Raw genomic sequence first — 19,480 nt, 5'->3', positions numbered from 1 at the left:
CACGGACTCCCAACAGTTGCCCTTTGGTGTGAGCTCCCAAATCACTTTTTTGACCACATTTTGGATAAAAGTTTCTTATGCTCTTATATGCATTTAGAGAGTATGAATAAATATTAATGTTTTATATTTAGAAATATATGTAAATATTCTTTACATTTATATGAATGTTATATTAAGAACTCTTTTGCAGACATTTGAATTAATAAATTGTGAAATATCTAAACTGTATTTTATTTGCCTAATTAGCTTTCAGCTCTAGGTCATTAAAGGTTTAATACTTTTGGAGGCTATTTATTGTACAGTAGAGATTTCAGTGTGAGAGGTCTATGGAGGTACAGCTCCTGCATACAGGAACCCAATAACCGAGGTCTTCCAACATCTACACTGCAGGAAAGTGCTGAAATATCCCTATGCTTCCTGCTCGTGTTCTCACCTTGGAACCAATGCGCATGGCTTGGATCTCACACTGGCGAGCTAAGGTCATGCTGCTCTGGAACTGCGATGTGAGGTAGTCAGCCAGGAAGTGGCAAACGGCCAGGCCAGGCCGCTGGTCCAGGGCACGCTCACTGACCTGCAGACGCAGTGCAGGGCTGGACAAGCTCTCCAGCAGCTCCGAAAACAAACAAAAACGGAAAACTTCTGTTAAAATCTTCAATATTTCATTGACAGAAAAATAGTTTACAGAATTACAGTCAATAAAAGAGAGGTGGCCAATACAACTCTTGTAATCTTGGTGACAGTTCCCTCAAAAGTTTACTGTGCATTCAGTACTTTATAGGTGAAGTGTTAAGTATTTTTTCATCCCATTTATTACAAAACATAAAGAGCTGTCTTAAAGCGATATCTGATATTAATGGTAGTCTGTTTAAATTAGGGAGCCTAAAGATTCTGCAGACAAAAATGTTTAACAAGGTTACATTTCTACAGAGTTCCTGAGAGCCCTGGAATAAAAATAACTTAATCTCTAAAACAGACACTGAATTTCTCAGAGTCTGCAATTTATAAACAACAAGTTTATATAAATGGTCCTTATTTCACCAGACTATGATGGCATCAAGGGTGCAATTTCAAGGCTCACTGCCTAAAAAGCAGTACCTCAAAAGCTTCTTCGGTGAGGCCTCTGTCGAGCAGGTGAAGCAGGTGGTCTGTCTGCAATCTGAGGAGAAGCTCTGGAGAAATGGGGTGCAGCTCAACCCACTTCTCACAGAGCTCAAACTCCTGTAGGGAGCACACAACTCATCACTGAAGCACAGCCTGCAAGTGCCTTTGAGAACCTGCACCTGAGAACCTGCTATTTCACCTCTACATTTCTAGGTTACAATACTCTTTATCAATATCTTGTCTTTTAATAATAACTACTTATGTATAGTACAGTGCTTTTTAACCCAAAGGATCCAAAATACTTTAAATATTGTAAGGGTCTCATATACCATTGAAAGGGTGGCTGTAGTATGTTTTATCAATTCTTTTTGAAAGCTTTTGGGAATCAGTCAGGGAAAAGGATGGATTGAACAGAGCTTGAGAAGAAAGTTCTATTAGCCAGGGCTTTGTGGGTAGGGCAGACTAAAGACCAGGCTTACATTGGCCCTCAGGACCACGAACATCACCACCTCAGGCATCCTGGTGGAATCCCTCTGCAGGTCCTGCCATTCAGTCCAGGGCAGGGTGTCACTCAGACTGAGGATCTGGGAAAGAAAGAAAAAGAAAAGGCAGAACATGTTGTTTTTTAACTGAGAACTGAGCAACTTTAACAACTTCAATGTTAATCATACCAAGGTGGCCATACAGGCTGGTACTCAATAATAGATTTTACCACCATACTGAGTTTTCGCCTGCCATTATTCTAGCGAGATAAAATCACAAAGAAATTGAAAAGGGTCACTTAAATCTTTCGGGACTGATGCTGGTGAGCCGAGGACATGCTGCTCTAGAACGATGTTGTAAAGCAGAATGCCACACCAGGTCACTGCCGAGTTACTGAAGTAACAATACCTGAGTAACAGTAGCGGTCCTGTTTTCATAATGCTTTGAAGCAAAGCAAACATAAACCATTGCTGTTTAGCAACAACCACAGATACTGTGGTATCCTAAAAATTGTCTTCATAGAAACTTACATGTACATTAATGCCACCACAAACTGCCAACAAAAAGCCCCAGGACTGAAAAACTATTTCACCAATATACAACCTGTCACTTACCACCAGTGCTCGTACTTGGGTTCTCACCGCTCAGAGTGGACCCTTACCTTCTGGTAGACCTGTAGCTCTTGTTTCTTTAGTTCCAGTTTGCCCTTTAGCTCTGGTGCCGTCTCTGTGGCACTAAGGCAGTACAGGAGCACTTCCAAACTGGCTTCCAGAGGCCACTTCTTTAAGCACTCAAGGGTCAGCCTGGCTCTCAGATCAGGGTGCTTTACTCGGAACACATGCTTTATTCCGTCAGGCTCTGCAGAGGACAGTGAAACTGTTTATACCGGGTATGAAGTGTTAATATTTCGATTTTGGTGTATATGTAGCCAATAGCAAAGGCAGCTGCCCAACAACAATGGGCAGAGCCAGTGATCAAAACCCTGATTAAGACTCATGATTCATTATTCAAGTGCAAACATCTGATTGCAAGCTCATTACCAGGGTCTATACTCATACTCAGATCCACCTTTTACAGTCGATACTTTGAACATTTTTTAACAATTAAATAGCTACAGTAGGTTGAATTCCACAGCAAAATAATAAAAGTAGCATGTAAATTTTCTTTAATACATCCATCTATTTTCTAACCGCTTCATCCAATTCAGAGTCACAGGAGAGCTGGAACCTATCACAGTAAGCAAAGAGATGCAAGGCAGTATACATGGATGCCAGTCCATTTTGCAAGGCAGACACACAGACGGAAACAAACATGCAGGGTGGTACTCAATAATAGATTTTACCACCATACTGAGTTTTCGCCTGCTGTCATTCTAATGAGATAAAATCACAAAGAAATTGAAAAGGGTCACTTAAATATTTCGGGACTGATGCTGGCGAGCCGAAGACATGCTGCTCTAGAACGATGTTGTAAAGCAGAATTCAACACCAGGTCACTGCCAAGTTACTGAAGTAACAATACCTGAGTAACAATAGCGGTCCTGTTTTCATAATGCTTTGAAGCCAACCAAACATAAACCATTGCTGTTTAGCAACAACCACAGATACTGTGGTATAAGGGTCCTAAAAATTTTCTTCATAGAAACTTACATGTACATTAATGCTACCACAAACTGCCAATGAAAAGCCCCAGGGCTGAAAAACTATTGCACCAATATACAACCTGTCACTTACAACCAGTGCTCGTACTTGGGATTTCATAGCTCAGAGTGGACCCTTACCTTCTGGTAGACCTGCAGCTCTTGTTTCTTTAGTTCCAGTTTGCCCCTTAGTGCTGGTGCTGTCTCTGTAGCACACCACTCACACCAGGGCAAATTTTCCTAGTAACCAATTATCCTAGTGGTATGTTTTTGGATTGTGAGAGGAAATCGGAGCACCCAGGAGAAACCCATGCGAACACAGGGAGAACAAACTCCGCATAGATAGGACACCAGGTCTGGAATTGAACCCAGGGCTCCGGTGCTGTGAGGCAGCAATGCTAACCACAGCACCACCATGCAGCCCTGATTTTCTGTAATATGCTAAAGAATCACATTTATTCAGTATTATGAGAATTTAGGAACATTAACAACTTTTAAATTGATTTTGATACTTAATATCACTGTTTACAGAAATAATAATAAGACCTTTACATAGAGCATACTTCTGTATTTCTTCCAGAATATTGGAAAATTTACCAGATTTCTGTGAGGCGTGTTTAAGTAAATTTCTGTTTCATCCTTGAGAAAAGAGATCAAATTGAGATCCTGCTGTCAGCGACTGCAGCAGTAGTAGTTGAACCACACATCACCTCCTAGTCTCTGTAAGTCTCTTTGTATAAAAGTACCCTTATCATCCCTATTAATGTGTAAAGCCAGGCTTTAATGCTATGCAACAGTTTTAGACAATTAAAACATCAATCAGCTGTGAATAAGGTCATCATTGCCCCACTTCAGAGATGAATTTGCACACTCAGCACCTGTCACTGAAAACCTGGAGAAACACAGACCCTCTAGGACCTGGGTTAGGGATTCCTGGGTAAGCTATCAAACTGACTGAAGACTCACCTTCCACTGCTGCACAACTCAGTACAATGTCTTTCAATGGCCCAACTCCCTTGTGCTCCTGACCATACAGCTCCAAGACACACAGAGCTCTGCCAAAGTCCTTGGAGGACAGTGCCTGCTGGAAGGCATCAGTGGCAACATTGCGCGTGGACCCACAGTGCAGGCCAGAGAATGCCAGGCTGGTGCTGGACTTGCCACATAGCGCAGCTACCAGCCCACTGCCCTCCAACTGATTACCCACCACCGGCTCGCAGATGACATGGAGGAACCCCTGCAGAACAGGGAATTCCCTCAGGAGCTGCTCGCACTCCTTTGAAATCTGCTCCATGTCCAGTGGGGCTTCCCTCTTGCCACGAAACTCTCTCCAAGAGGACAGCCCGGACTTGGCGACTCTGGTCCCCTTAGAAGTACTCAGACAGGCGACGACGGCTAGCAAGCTGGAGCAGGACTTTAGAAAGCTCAAGGCAGAGGGTGTGAGAAAGAGCTGTGTGGAGTTGCCACCAGGAGACAAAGGTGGAGAGCTGGGCTCTTCACTCTCCTCACTGGGTTTCGGTAGCAGGGGTAATGTTGTGCCCAGGTGGGACACATGCGGCTGAGCATATTGCTGCAGGAGTGCTGTGATGCCATCCAGGAGAGCTGGATCCTGTCGTTGTCTGCGGGTATCCCAGAGTGGAAGACTCTCACAGCAGCGCTGGACTATCACCTGCTGAACGCTGATGTTCAGCTCCTCATGGTACAGCAAAGAGGACAGCCTGCTCAGCATACAGGATACAGGTGGAAAAAATGAAAAATAAGTATCTTATAAGACATTTACCCACCTAAAATACTGTATTATTATAACCATTATAATAATACTATAACCATTATGCAAACTGCATTTTTACAAAATATCACGAAATGGGTAGAATGTTAGAAAAGTTTACAAGATAATTCAGTACGGTCAGGACTGGGTGAGGAAGAGGCAACGCTAGCAGTCACTTCCACCCGGTTATTTTGCATCTTTGGAATTTACTGCTGTTTTCACACTATGACTGCTGTGATTTATTAAAGTTCAGCACAAGAGTAATGACAACCCTTTTTTGGGGGGCAAAATCAATAAGAAGCTTTGCTAACATTCCCTAAAACTCACTTTCCAGTTTTTAAAACCCAGTTTAGGCTATGGGTTCCCTACACATCCTCATACATGGTCAATTCATTGGAACATCTGGTCTTTTATAGATTGACACTATTTTGAACATACAGATGCAGCCATTCAAAGTGCGCGGTACAGACACGTACCGGAGGTTATTGGCTACGGCCTCGTGCATAATACTGCGGTACATGATTGGTTGACCGACAGGGGCGCTCGTGGTCCGTTGGTCAGTCGTAGAAAGATTTAAATGTCTTTACTGTGCCCGTTTTAGTATTGAATATTTATATGGAATTTTACCACTGAAGGGAAATCTTAGTAGCTGAGCATAAAAAAAATAGGAGCATACTGTAACGCGTGTGAAGGCCAGAAACAATATTAATTTTGGAACATAAACATACAGTATATGGCTGGTTTCAGAACTTTAAAGAAAAATACACACCAGTATTCCATTTCTCATTAAACATTTTAAGCATCGAAGTCTTTAACTAATGTGATACCGGAGTCAACAAGCATACTTTAAGAATTTGATTAAAAGGGAATATAATATGGAATCACGTATCTAGAGAAATTAATAACGATATAATTATATTCATGTACCGCAACACAAGAATAGTACACGCTGTACGATGTCTTTTTCAACACTCCTCATATGACCTTGCTGGTGGCGCTGTGGGTTAGGTTCCTGACTCCTACATCACACGTTGCATGTTTGAATCCAGCCGAAGCCATGACTTTTTAAAAAATATTTCTAAATATCACAACATGATCGAATTTAAGTCATTTTAATAACAATGAATCACCTATGCTTTCCAATATAAACATTTATATTGATTTAAATCGCATTTAAATCGCCTTTATTTAAAACCAATAAATAAAGCTGATACTGTTTAGACTTTTAATTATTTAAAACTGTATTACAGCAGCACAATGCACAATGCAACGTAAATCACTATCTTTGTCTTCTGCCTAATAATGTTCACCTCTCTGTCCAGCAAATTAACAATAGTAATAATAATGAACTTTATTGTATATGGCGCCTTTAAAGGTGGCTCCTCAAAGCACTTTACAGGATAAAAACAATAACAACAATACTGTTAGGATGGGCAAAAGATTTGTATTATTTTTTTTTAAAGAAATACAAAATGAGATATAATGATGTGTTCCGGCACATTAACTAAGAGCATAACGAAGGTCATAAAGGTCATAAATGATATTAATTTTGGAACATCAACATATTATGTAAACTGTATGTTGCTGTTATTGGTATTTTAAAGAAAAAATACTGTAAAATCCTGGGTTCGCAACAATGATTCAGGCATTCATGTGAAGGACAACAGAGCTTTCACTGGCTCAAAAAGACAAAAAGACAAAAAGAATAACGGACACAGCGCGAGCCTGCATTCTCTCCTCAGCCGTCCACACCACACTTTTCCCTGGGTCAGAGATTAAAAAAAAATAATTGTTTTTTGCTTTGTCAGCACCCAGACAATCGCAAACGCGTTATTAATGAAATGCTTTTATTCATTCTTAATCGAACTCACAAGTTGTCATCTGCTGTTGAAGCTCTGTGAGACTAGATTCACACATGGCTAGACTTGACTCGGCTCTGGCTTTCCCATCTATACCGATGCACTGCAAGTACAACCCCCCTCTCTGCGGGAGTGCTGGCTGTGACGAATTAAACCAGTTTCACAGGTATTTTCAAAGTAGAAGGGGGCGAGATTTCCAGCAAAAAACACCTCCCCCCCTCCAAAACCCAGTAAGCACAGTACTTACTAGTTAAGAAAGCTAGGCTCCTCAATGAAATCGCTTTAACATGCTAATGCATTGGTGTAACAGTCCGGGCATGGCAAGCTTCTAATGTCTCCCGACTACGGCGAAAGGAACCCTTCTTTCATTGGAAGACAATGAACATATTCTACCCGTACATGAGAATATAATGGTGGCGCGTGGGCGCGGTGGGGTGCTGTACCAGCTGTAAAAAAAAAAGTAGTTTTTTTTTTTAAGTCAATTGAGTGTCCATAATAGCGCAGTAAGTGAAAAGACCACGGGCATTCTTCCTCCCCCTACATTCTCAGGGTAGAATAGAATTTTCCTTTGACAAAACAAGGCTCGCCAGATAATGTGAATTGAAACCTGTTTTTCTATCTTTTAAAGTCGTGCGATGTGTAAGCGGAACACATCATTATATCTTACATATAAAAAATACATAATATAGCTCCCAAACAAACACAAACGTGTTTTTAATAAAATGCTTTTATTTACTCATAATCTGACAATTTCAGGAAGACTAACGAAGGACTAAGGAAATTGTCATCTGTTGTTGAAGCTCTGTGAGCTCCGTGACTTTAAGACCACTTGTTATCCCAAGTTGTTTTAATCGCCACAATTCAAATAGAGAAAAAAGAGCTGACTGACAAGATTTAAGATGTGGCTGTCAATGTTGGATTAAAAAAACACGTTGCCCGACGTTAGTTGCATTGCTTGAAAAATAATTTTATTTCAAGAGACTGGATAAGTAATTCAAGTGTATTTTTAACTTCCTGAAAAACAAGTAATAATTTAACAATATGTGCAAACGTTTTTTTATGATATGTCGCTGTTGTGAATGTCTGTGGAGTGTATTTTATTTGCCTGTCTGTCCTGGCTGTGCTCTCTCGCTCGCCCCCCCCCCCCCCTCTCTCAATTCAATTAAATTCAAGGTGCTTTATTAGAATGAAAGATGGGTACAATCAGTGTTGGGTATTTACTTTGTAATCTGTATTGCTTTGAGATGCCACTTTTAAAGGTGATATATAAAATCAAGGCTTTAACTTACTTTAACTCCGCAAGTCTGAGTTCTTGTGTCTGTCCTATCCGAGCCCGAAAGTATTACAATATGTATCTTTATAGCAGGTGGTGTACAGCTTTTTAGTATAGATTACACTTTTCTAAAATGTATTTAAAAAATAAAAACGATTACAATCTAATCTTTCCACGTTTGATCCCAAGATCCCAAGAAAAATAAATCTAAATGGGATGAAAGCTATGCTGAAAGTTTATTAAGATACTTAGAAGACAAAGATATCAATTTCTGTTGCATTTGTCTGATTGTGAATCAAAAATCACATATATTTAAACACGCGTTTGCGATTTAAATCAAAACGCGATTTAAATCAATATAAATGTTTATATTGTAACGCATAGATGACTATTCATTGTTATTAAAATGACTTTCGATCATGTTGTCATATTTAGAAATATAAAAGTCAATTAATTGTCCATAATATTACTATTCTATTTTTTCAAATAAATGTTTGTTAAAAGAAAAGTCACGGCGCCAGCTGGATTTGAACACACAACCTGTAGGTTTAGTAATCAGGCACGTAGACCAGCTACTAGGGAAGTCACACGAAGAGAGAGGCGAAACAGCTCTACACAGTCCTGTCGCAGTACACAAATATAATCATATCGTTATTAATTTCTTTAGATACGCGATTCCATATTATATTAGCAGAAAAGCTTAAAACTACCACTTTTTTACACGCTATTTCACATGTTAGTTAAAGACTTCAATGCTTAAAATGTTTAGGGAGAAATGGAATACCGGCGTGTATTTTTTCTTTAAAGTACCGATTCCTGGAATCTGACTGGCTGACACCCTTCTGAAGTGGTTCCATAATATCTGGTATACGGAAAAGAAAGCGTTGATAAAAAAGCCTGGATTCTCATGTATCTGATACAAGTATCTTTTAATACAGTCTTTGATGTGCTCTTGAGGATCCTTGTGATATTTTGAGCTCTGGTTGAATGATAAGTGTCACAGTTTAAATCATTTTTATAGTTAGAAATTATGAAACGCTCTGTTAAAAGCAAGGGAGTTTTTATGTCCGTTGCAGTAAAAGAAAATGCCTGACAAAGTAGGGCTTGGACAGATTCCAATTGCTTGTACAAATGTGCTAAAGAAATTAGCAAAAAAAGTAATTCCTTTATCGTATTGGCTAGCTAATGTCCTGTCCTCGGACACTAAAAGTATTTTTGTTTAAAATGACGGTTAGAAAGAATGTGGACCAGCGTAATACTTTGAGTTTACAGCTTGTCCAAAGTCATTCATAATTAATACTATTAGTAATATCTTCGGTAAAGGCTTTGATGCATAAATATTTCTGTTAAAGGTAGGTTGTGTACTTTTGTCCAACTGAGCAATCTTGCTTTCATAAAATATACCAACTTTTTAATGAATGATGATTAACATGCTGTAATACACAGTTTAAATTTAAAAGCTCAAATGCTGTACATGAGAGGTCAAGCTTTATTGGCTTCTGGTGGTTTTACAAGGTGATTCCGGATACTTTCTGGCATGACATCAAATGACGCGATACATCGCGTGATACTGCGTGATATTGCGTTTTGATGCGACACGCCCACCGGGGTATACCGCGAAATACCCCACCCATTTTGAATGGCTGCATCTGTATTTAGGACACTTTTACGATGATTTAAGTGTTCCCATATTTTTTAGTAATTATACCTTTTAAGCAATTTACTGAGTGATTTTAACAAATCTTGCATTCTACCACAAACACAAGTAGTGCTCTTTACTCCATATTAGAGTCTGTAACATGAAAATGGCCAGGAGGGAAAAAATATGATATTCATGTGAAGACTGGCTGCTTCCAGCATAATAGAAAGGAAATTAATGTTGACCTGCTGACAGAAAGGAAGTAGCAGCAAAAGAAGCAAGGGATCTGCTCTCACCCACCTGTCTGGGGGCACCTGCCTCTCAAACAGCAAGTGAGTGAGGTGCTGGGATGGGGTCTGCTGCAGCACCAGGAGGGGATTCCCCAGCTTCACCTCACAGGCCAGCTCTGCTTCCAGAAATAGAGAGAGACATTACAACTGTATTGGATACACATGGCTTATGCCTCATGATTCACTCTATGAGGCCTATATTATAACTTTCTCTTAGTCTACACTTTAATTATCCTTTCTTTGCTATACATAACAGTGTTCATCTGACTTGCCCTATAATCTCAATTTTCTTAAAACACTTTAATATCTCTTAAGCTCCCTCTTTCAACTTTCTCATGAAAATCCTAAAATCTCTCTCAACCTTCTTACTCACTATTTCTCTACCACTCTCAGGTCAGCCACTATCTGCAGCTGTTATGACAAAGTGTTCATTACACTGTGCCTCACACCTTGAGGTACTAATGCCTCCTGTAAGCCCCGGGTCAACAAGCTTCTCCTGTTCATCGGCAGCACACATTCTTCACCTTTAAACCAGGAAATATGAGCCACCATGCACCCTCCTGTCCACAAACTGGAACACACTTCAGTACACCTACAGCATCCTGTATAATGTATTGTCAAGCTGCTTTAAAGCTTGAAAAGGCTCACAGTCTGGTAAAGCCAGCCCAGTCCAGCTCTAGGAAGAACTAGCTGCAGAGTCCTAACTCCCATTCCCTCTCAGCTGATCCCATTTGCTCAGGAATGCCAACACAGGTTTGCTGAGATGTAGGGGATCCAGACTCTGTGATCAAAGCAATCCTCAAGTTTACCTTGGTTCACCTTAGTTAATTCAGTTCTGGGTAAATTATTAAGTGTCAATCAACAGTCCAGAAAGAGACCATATAAGATCAGATCAAGATAGAGGAAAGACGGGAGAAAAGGGGAAAAGAAGGTCAGGCCACATAAGAGAAAGGAGACAGAAACAGATGGAACTTGAAGCTTGTGCCAGGCAAGAGTCCCTGCTCTCCCTGCTTAAGTTTGAACCTTGCTAAGAGAGCTTGGTATTCTATGGCTTTTAGAGAACTTGGTGTTCTAAGTGAAGAATCTTTTGGTTTAAAACTGTCTCTCCTGCTTAGTGGATGCATTTTAAAGTAGGAAGATAGGCTCCCATTTACTTAGTTGGATCAGGGTTAGAGAGGGAGAGATGTAATCGTAGATTGTACTCTGTTTGGTTTAGAAGGCCTCTGTAGGCATTAAGATTCACATACTAGGTAGCAGCCTGGGGTTTTCTGGGTGGTCTAGATATAAGTCTCTGAAATGCCTTTTCTGTAAACTTATAAATACATTAAGTTGTGTTTGATATTTTATTTTGTGTGTAGTGTGGTGTCTGTCACTGCCATTGTTAATAGTTATTTAACCAATTGTTCACCAAAGTTGTGGCAGAGAACAAATAATGCACCTCTTACAATGCCTCTACTTATACCAACCACTCAGGTATGTACTTGGAGAAATGATTTACAAGTAGGGGCTTATATTTATTTTAAGTAGGTAGCTTTGACAACATGTGTAGGCTGCAAAGGAACAGGTAAAGGTTTATTCGACGCTGAAAAGAGTAGAAAAGAAACAACATTTAGGCTGTGGAGCCTCCTTTGGGTGTCAATAGTGCCCACCCAACGAAGGCTCCACAGCCAAAACGTTGTTTCTTTTCTTCTCTTTTCAGCATGGAATAAATATGTATTTTTTTATTGACTAATCCTGATCTGCTTGGTTATTTCCTGATTTTCTCTATTTTTGTAACCCTCCATTTGTAACAATACCATTTATTAAAAAAAGCTATTACAACCATTGTTTATACTAGACATAAAAAAGCTTGTGAACATTATACAGTGTCTTGCAAAATTATTCAGACCCTTCAAAGGTTTTCAAATGTTGCTGGATTACAACTGATACTTAACACTATTTTTCCAATCAGTATTTTTATTGCAAATTTACATGCTCAAACAGAAAATTTTAATGACTAAATTAGTTATTTGTCAACAGATATCTTAAAGAACTTTAAAAACTGAAATGTTCTGCTTGCATAAGTATTCAAACCCCACACATTCACATTTGGTAGTGCCACCTTTTACTACAATAACAGCTTTAAGTCTTTTGGAGTAGGTGTCTAACAGCTTTGCACACTGGTTAGGAATGATTTTTCCCCCTTTCTTCTTGGCATTTCATTCTAGCTCTTTCAAGTTTCTTGGACAGCACTTTGGGACCGCAATTTTCAAATCGTGCCACAGATTCTTAATGGTGTTGAGGTCAGGTCTCTGACTGGGCCACTCAGGGACATTCACCTTTTTATTCTTGTGCCACAAGGCTACTTTGGCCTTGTGCTTTGGATCATTGTCCTGTTGAAAGATTAATCTTCTCCCTAGCTTAATATTTAAGCAAACTAAAACAAGTTCCCTTGCAGTATTTCCCTGTACCTTGCTCCAACCATTTTTCCTCCAATTCTAACAATATTCCCAGTCCCTGCTAATGCAAACCATCCCCACAGCATGATGCTGCTGCCACCATACTTCACTGCATGGATAGTGTTTCTTGGGACATGGGCAGTGTTAGGTTTGTGCTTTGAATTTTGACCGAAATTCGAAAAAGCTCTGACCACAAAAAAAAACATCTGACCACAAACCTTTTCCAAAATCTTAATTGGATCACCCTCATGATGCCTGGTAAACTCTAGATGGGATTTGAAATGGTTCTTTTTGAGTAACGGCTTCTTTCTCGCCACCCTCCCATACAAGCCAGTGTAATATAGAGCTCTTGATATAGTCGACCGTTGTTACTCCACTCTTAGCCACTGATCTCTGTTGGTTTTTCAAAGTAATTGTTGGCCTCTAAATGGCTTCCTTCACAAGTTTCCTTCTTGAATATTGAGCCAACAGTGCTCACTGGGATGGACATACAAACATTTTGATACTTTTTGTAACCTTTTTCCTAATAATATCTCTATCTCCAATGCTCTTTAGTGTTCATTTTCATACCTTTCCTTCAGATTCCTTCAGATTCACAGCCTGACCAAAGGTCCCTAAACAGACTGGAGTTTCTATACAGTAAATGTGATAGTCACTACATAGGTAAATGGTGCCAATGGTAAGGCAATTATATCCTAATTAGAGCGATTTCTTTCATGTGTTTGAACTTAGAGCTACCAAAGCACAGTGGTCTGAATGCTTAAGCAAGAAGAACATTTCATATTTTTCCCACTTTCTTTTAAATACGTGTTGACAAATAAATAATTTTTCTTTAAAAAAAATTATGTTTGAGCATGTGAGTCTGCAATAAAAATGCTGACTGGAAAATGTGTATGTGTATCATTCGTAAAAGCTTAAAACTTTTAAAGGGTCTGAATAATTCTGCAAGGCACTGTATTCTAAATTCGAAATCTTTGAAGAGCAAATGGATTTGGTCAAAAGAGAAAGTGGAGCACCTTTCTTGCTCTGCATTTGTCTTCCTTTAGGTGAAGATTAATTGTGAAATGAGACTTTTTAAAAATACAGTATTTATCTTATAAACCTGTCTAAATTTCTGAATCCAATAATGTGGCATCACTGAATTGCTACTAAACATGTAAGACAGTGACAAGTTAGAGTCTGGAGTGAAGGGGCAATATCTTACCGGACTCTGAGCTCTGGCTGTGGACCAGGACACCAGCCAGTGTGTTGACGTAGTCAAAGAAGGTGCGGATATAATCAACGCTGTGGGCAGCACTCTCTTGGACCTGGAAGTGTTGGTCTACAGAGCGGAGCAGCTGCTTCATCTGAGAGCGTACAGGGTGGGCTTCCAGCTCTGCCAACCTTAGGCTGGCCTGCTCTACCAGAGCACCCAGCAGCCCCGTCCCCCGCATCTCCCCTGTGGGGCAGAGACAGCATCATCATGACAGGAACACATGCACTCACAATCCCTGGACAGGAAGAACTTCAGCTCTTCAGAAAGACTACCAAATAACTCCTTAAAGCTCCAAGGCATTCCCTCCTGTTATATGCTATAATGTTATTATTAGTAATAAACCTGGAAATGGGAGTAATACAGACCAATTAAGTGAACAACTGATTTATTAAGAGTAAAATGTAGGAGAGATTACAAGTAAGGTGATGAACAGATACAATATGTTATAGAATAAGTACCACACTATACTACTGTAATTTAAATATAAATGATTCTAATTTAATTGTTTGTAATTGTATAAAGCTTTTCATCTCAAAGGATGACAAAGTACTTCACATATACACCCACTTGGGTAATGCTTGGCAACCATTATACAATAGCAGCTCCAAAACATAGTAAGAGCAGAAGTAATAAACAATACCAACCTCACTAATTGAATTAAACTTGCTATATTTGTGTTCATCCCAAATGTGTGCAGCAAAACTAAAGACATAGGCTGTCCTAAGTGACAGTGCTACTGTGTTTCTTAACTCAGCAACTCATTCAAGCCAGATGTAAAACACCACTGCTGTTTTTCTACTTGCTTACACTGGAGTAGTGAGAACCATATGGGACAGATAAAGCAAGATTTAAGAATCCTGTTTCAAAGATTCTAAGGACACAATCTGCTTGAACAGGATATCAATGGCGCAGGCTGCAGACAAGCAGGAATTTAAAATATGATACCTAAAGCCAAGCAACAAGATGCCACAAAAATTTTTATCTGCTTCATTGTGGACCTGTAAAGTTTGCAACTCTAAACATGGCAAGGTTGGTTCTCAGGCCTACTGTGACTTCAGTGTCAGCACTACAAATTGGGATTTTGTTGGATCAGCAGCTTTCAGTGCTCTCTCTGTCCCATGCTCAGCGAAGAGGGGACTGACCTGTGACATCAGCAGCACCAGCCAGGGTGTGCACAACCTGCTCAAACCGCTGTGTGGTGAGGAGCTGCGCAGTGATGCCCTCCTCAGTCAAGCATGGGTAGCAGCTCAGCAACACCTCCACCGCACTGCAGCTGAATGGGCTCCAGGTCTTCTCTTCACTACCCTCTGGAACAGCACAGATGACAGAACATGAATGACACAAAGGGGATGTCAAGTGAATTCAAACAGGCAGAGAAAAGGAAGGCAAGAATTTTATATATATTTTTATTTTTTATTTCATTTGACTCTACATTTATAATATTAGCACCAAATGCTGATGTTAATTTAAATCCAATACTGTATAATAAAATAATATATTTATTCCATGCTGAAAAGAGAAGAAAGAAAATGCAACGTTTCGGCCTTGGAGCCTTCTTCAGGTATGAGCGTTCACACCTGAAGAAGGCTCCACGGCCGAAAAGTTGCGTTTTCTTTTTTCTCTTTTCAGCATGGAATAAACCTATTATTTGTTCCTTTGCAGCCTACGCATGCGGACGTAGCTCCCCACCAGAACTAATAAAATAATTTATGTGCAAAAGTAGTAAGAGTTTTTTTTATGGGAAACAAACTTTTTCCCACAGACTAGGAAGGACCTATACAAAAATCAGTAAAATAAACTGAAATGGTAGACATGATTAATGACTGTTTCACCTATAACAGGAAATGCATGCATTGATCAAGACAGAATGGGGTAAACAGAACCATTAGGGAACTGGGATCCTGATATAATACCCTTTAAAGAACACTTTGAAACTGTACAGGTTGTGTCCAAATCAAATGTTTACAACTTCAGGAAAGCAAGCTTTAAAGAAATGAGACAGAGCTTAACAGATGTAAATGGAATACAATAGATGGAATCAAATAGAGAATGAGAAGTAAGAGGTAAAAACACTTTATTAAATAGTAGTAGCACAGAAGAGACAGAAGTGTTTTAAAAACTAAAAGCAACCAAGATTAACAAATCCCCAAGACCAGATTTATATCATATGATTTGTACTTAAGGAAACAAGAAATGTTATTCAGAAGCTGTACATCTCACCTCGAAGAACTTTACTAATTTTCTAGGTATCTAACCATTGAATATTTCCTTATAAGTCAAAGACATCTGAAGCTTTGTACAACTACTGATTTTAATTGTTTCTGGGCTGAACCATATTAACAGAAATTGAGCTGACAAATGAACAATATGGAGGTAAATAAAATATAACAATTCTTCCAACAGTAAGCACTTAAGAGTAATACATGTTTAGAAAGGGTAGATTAATAGAAAACAGACTAGATAAGGGATGAATTCACACACTGTAATAAGTACCACTAGGACCACTGCTATGTTTTAAAACAATTTATATCAATGATTCAGACAGGTATAATACAAAATGTCTTGATGAGATCCTTAGATCAATTACGACTACTGTGTGCCGATGGACCGAATATTCTACTCGTTTATAAACTTTCTAATGTTCTTATGCGATTGCCATCTTCTTAGGCTGTGATCTCTTCCTGTAAAATCTTTACTGCAGTTTATCTAGGTTTTAGTAAGCTTTCTGAGCTTCACGTACTGAAAAGCTAGTAAGCCTTTAGATGCACATTGATCCTCCTACCAACTTGCTAGTTGCAATTACATGGTTAACACCATACAGTGCATATAAAAAGTTTAAGAACCTCAAAGATAAATATGGAAATGTAACAATTTTAAAACAATAGCCTTCTTGAAATAAAAACAGTTTTCATGGGCATATCATATATCATATATGTAACAGATTACATGTCTCTTAAAGCAAAATGAGATTTGTTTCAAAGTAAGAAACAAAGTTAAGTAATTAAGGTACAGGGGATATGACAAAGTAGGTGAATCCCTAGTTTCATAATAATAATTAGGATAAGCTGTTTATATAATTAGGTAGATATTGGGAGCTGAGTTTCAAAGGCCCCACCCTACAGTATATAAAGACCAGAAAGAGTGAGGTTGGTCTTCACCATACAGGTGTGTGGAAATAAATCATGCCATAATCTAAGGAAATCTATGAAGACCTCAGAAAAAGAGTTAATGATACTCATCAGTCCGGAAATTGTTACAAAACCATTTCTAAGAATATGGGGCTCCACCAATCCACTGTCAGACAGACAGTCTACAAAAGGAGAAAATTTAATGCAATAGTGACTCTACCCAGGAGCATTTGTCCTACCCAAATCTCTCCAAGAACCAACCAGAAAATCACCAAGGAAGTTAAAAGAACAACAAGCAACACCAAGGAACTGCAGAAAACTCTTGTCTCGCCTAATGTAATCACTCCCAACTAATCAACTATTAGAAAATGACTGAACAAGAATAGTGTTCATGGAGGCCTTGAAAGGCTAATGGTAAGGGAGATCTGTCTGGTAAGGGGTTGCGGCTGGGGAGTCTGGAGTCTAAAGCTGACTACCCATTTTGTTTTAGCACTGCAGGTGATGTGGGGAGAAACCTGCAAAAACATATTTTAAATTTGATATAGTGTGACTAGTTGAGATTTTTTTAGATGCCCATTTGTTGATACATCTTTGTATAAGATGATTGTATGTTATTTTTGTACATAACAATAGAAAATAGTGTTCATGGGAGGATAGCAGGGAGAAAACCACTGCTCTCAACAGAGGACATTGGTGCCTGTCTGAAGTTTGCCAAAGACCACATACAGTACTCTGAAAAAGTATTTGCTTCCTTCCTGATTTCCTCTATTACTGCATATTTGTCACACTGGATGTTTTCAGATCTTTAGACAAAATCTAGTATTAGATAAAGGAAACCTGAGTGAACAAATAACACTTTATTATTATTATTTATTAGATAAACAAAGTTTTCCAACACTCTGTGTGAAAAAGTAATTGCCCCCTTACACTTAATAACTGGTTGCGCCACCTTACTAGAACTGCAACCAAACGCTTCCTATAATTCTTTCACATCACCATGGGGGCATTTTAGTCCACTCTTTCTTTCACAGAACTGCTTTAATTCAGAAACACTGGCAGGTCTTCGCACACGAACTGCTCATTTCAGGTCCTGCCACAACATCTCTATTGGGTTTAGGTCTGGACTTTGACTAGACCACTCCAAAACTTTAATTTTGCTTCTTTTCATCAGTGATAGACAGGGCACAACAAAATTAAAGGTGAGGGGGGACATACAAACTGTTCTCCGATGGGCTCAGCTGTGAAACTTTGAGACTGGCCATTCCCAGACTTACCCAATTTTGCCTGACCTTTAGCAGTAGGTGTGTGATTGAGGATTTTACCAATCTGCTGCAGCACTGCTGGGAACCCTCTGAGCCCTTCAGGGTGGGTGACAGTGTGATCGGCTTTCAGTCCTGCATTAGTTAACAAGCAAAATATAACAATGTGAACTCCTGCCATGACAGACGTTTTTCTGAGGCAGGAGGACATTTATGTCAGGATTTTATGGCTTAGTAAAGAGCATCATTTCCATTTACCCCAGTGCAGTCTGTGTTGTGAATGTGAACACAAGCCCAAATGATTGTGCTGAGCCACTCTGGGCATCACCAGGTGAATTCTCAGGATATATACCTGGACAATGACACTTTTGCTCGTCTATTAAGCCTTAAAAACTTTCATCCAGAATGTGAAAAGGTCCAATAGCAAAACAGGACAAAATTATTTATTTTTCTGGAGTAAATATATGAATTTTAAGTACACAGATGAAAGAAAAATACATTATTTGTTTTTGAAGTCACAGTGAATAACTGTGGTTAAATTATAATGCACAGTTGTACAGATACAAAGATTTGCTTAAAAGTACTGACATCATGGATAAACTGTTAACCATGAATGAATTCTTCGTTTGTAAATAAATATTCTTGACACTGGAAAAGGAAAACGGACCATAAACAAAATGGTCAAATTCAACAAGTTACAAACAAAATTTGGTCATTTGAGAACCTCAATGCTCCAAGAGAAGATTTTAGCTTGCTCTTGTTTTTGGAAGAGCCAGTGTATACCTCTGCTCTCCAGGCTGCTGTGTAGCCGCCTGTCTGCTATCTCCAGGAGTTGCTTGGAGGTCTTCCACAGCTGGCACTGAGTGCAAGCCAGGTCAAAGGCTGCCATGCCCGGCGAGCTCAGCTCATCAAGCGGCCCCCTGAGGGGGCTTTTGGCTTCCAGGACCATGTTGTTCAGCCAGTAGCTCTCCTGCAGGGTGGGCAGCTGCTTCCCAGGGGAGCTCAGCAGCTTGTCCGCCACATCCGAAATGGAGTAGAACACCATGCCTGCACAGAGCACCCAAGAAAACATTCAGGAACAGATGTCATAGCTGGAAATTCCTTTTGGCATTATGGAATCTGGTCTGAAAAACAGTTTTCTGCCATGTGTTTCCTTAATATTATAGAAACTAAATGTCTAAATCTAGAACAAAAACTTCTTTGTTTCTTCTTGGAAACTTGTAGCATCCTTCAATTGGTATTAAGACTTAAGTTCTGTCTAAATTGTTCTGAATTTCCTTTATAGCTTCTAAAGTGTTTATTAATCCTATTTTGGCATAATCCTATATTGACAAGTTTACAAACTACA

General features: G+C 39.3%; 1 protein-coding gene across 3 annotated transcripts in view; it reads right to left on the bottom strand.

Annotated features, from left to right (window-relative positions):
• The window catches only part of zfyve26 (zinc finger, FYVE domain containing 26), a 73,579-nt gene that overhangs the window by 30,396 nt on the left and 23,703 nt on the right, over positions 1–19,480 (bottom strand). For 2 of the 3 annotated variants that reach the window (XM_015351170.2, XM_015351171.2), the window contains exons 15-24: positions 18,916–19,179; positions 18,148–18,267; positions 14,888–15,052; positions 13,695–13,928; positions 10,063–10,168; positions 4,190–4,941; positions 2,246–2,442; positions 1,581–1,685; positions 1,096–1,218; positions 434–610 (exon numbers count right to left, since the gene is read on the bottom strand). In XM_015351170.2, coding sequence (XP_015206656.2) covers positions 434–610; positions 1,096–1,218; positions 1,581–1,685; positions 2,246–2,442; positions 4,190–4,941; positions 10,063–10,168; positions 13,695–13,928; positions 14,888–15,052; positions 18,148–18,267; positions 18,916–19,179 — 2,243 coding nt within the window. The remainder of the gene's footprint in view (positions 1–433; positions 611–1,095; positions 1,219–1,580; positions 1,686–2,245; positions 2,443–4,189; positions 4,942–10,062; positions 10,169–13,694; positions 13,929–14,887; positions 15,053–18,147; positions 18,268–18,915; positions 19,180–19,480) is intronic. The other variant, XM_015351172.2, reaches the window with a different exon arrangement.

Source organism: Lepisosteus oculatus, chromosome 8 (genome assembly GCF_040954835.1).
Source record: "Lepisosteus oculatus isolate fLepOcu1 chromosome 8, fLepOcu1.hap2, whole genome shotgun sequence".
In the NCBI taxonomy this organism is placed as follows: Eukaryota; Metazoa; Chordata; class Actinopteri; order Semionotiformes; family Lepisosteidae; genus Lepisosteus; species Lepisosteus oculatus.
This window is presented reverse-complemented; position numbering and strand designations above follow the sequence as displayed.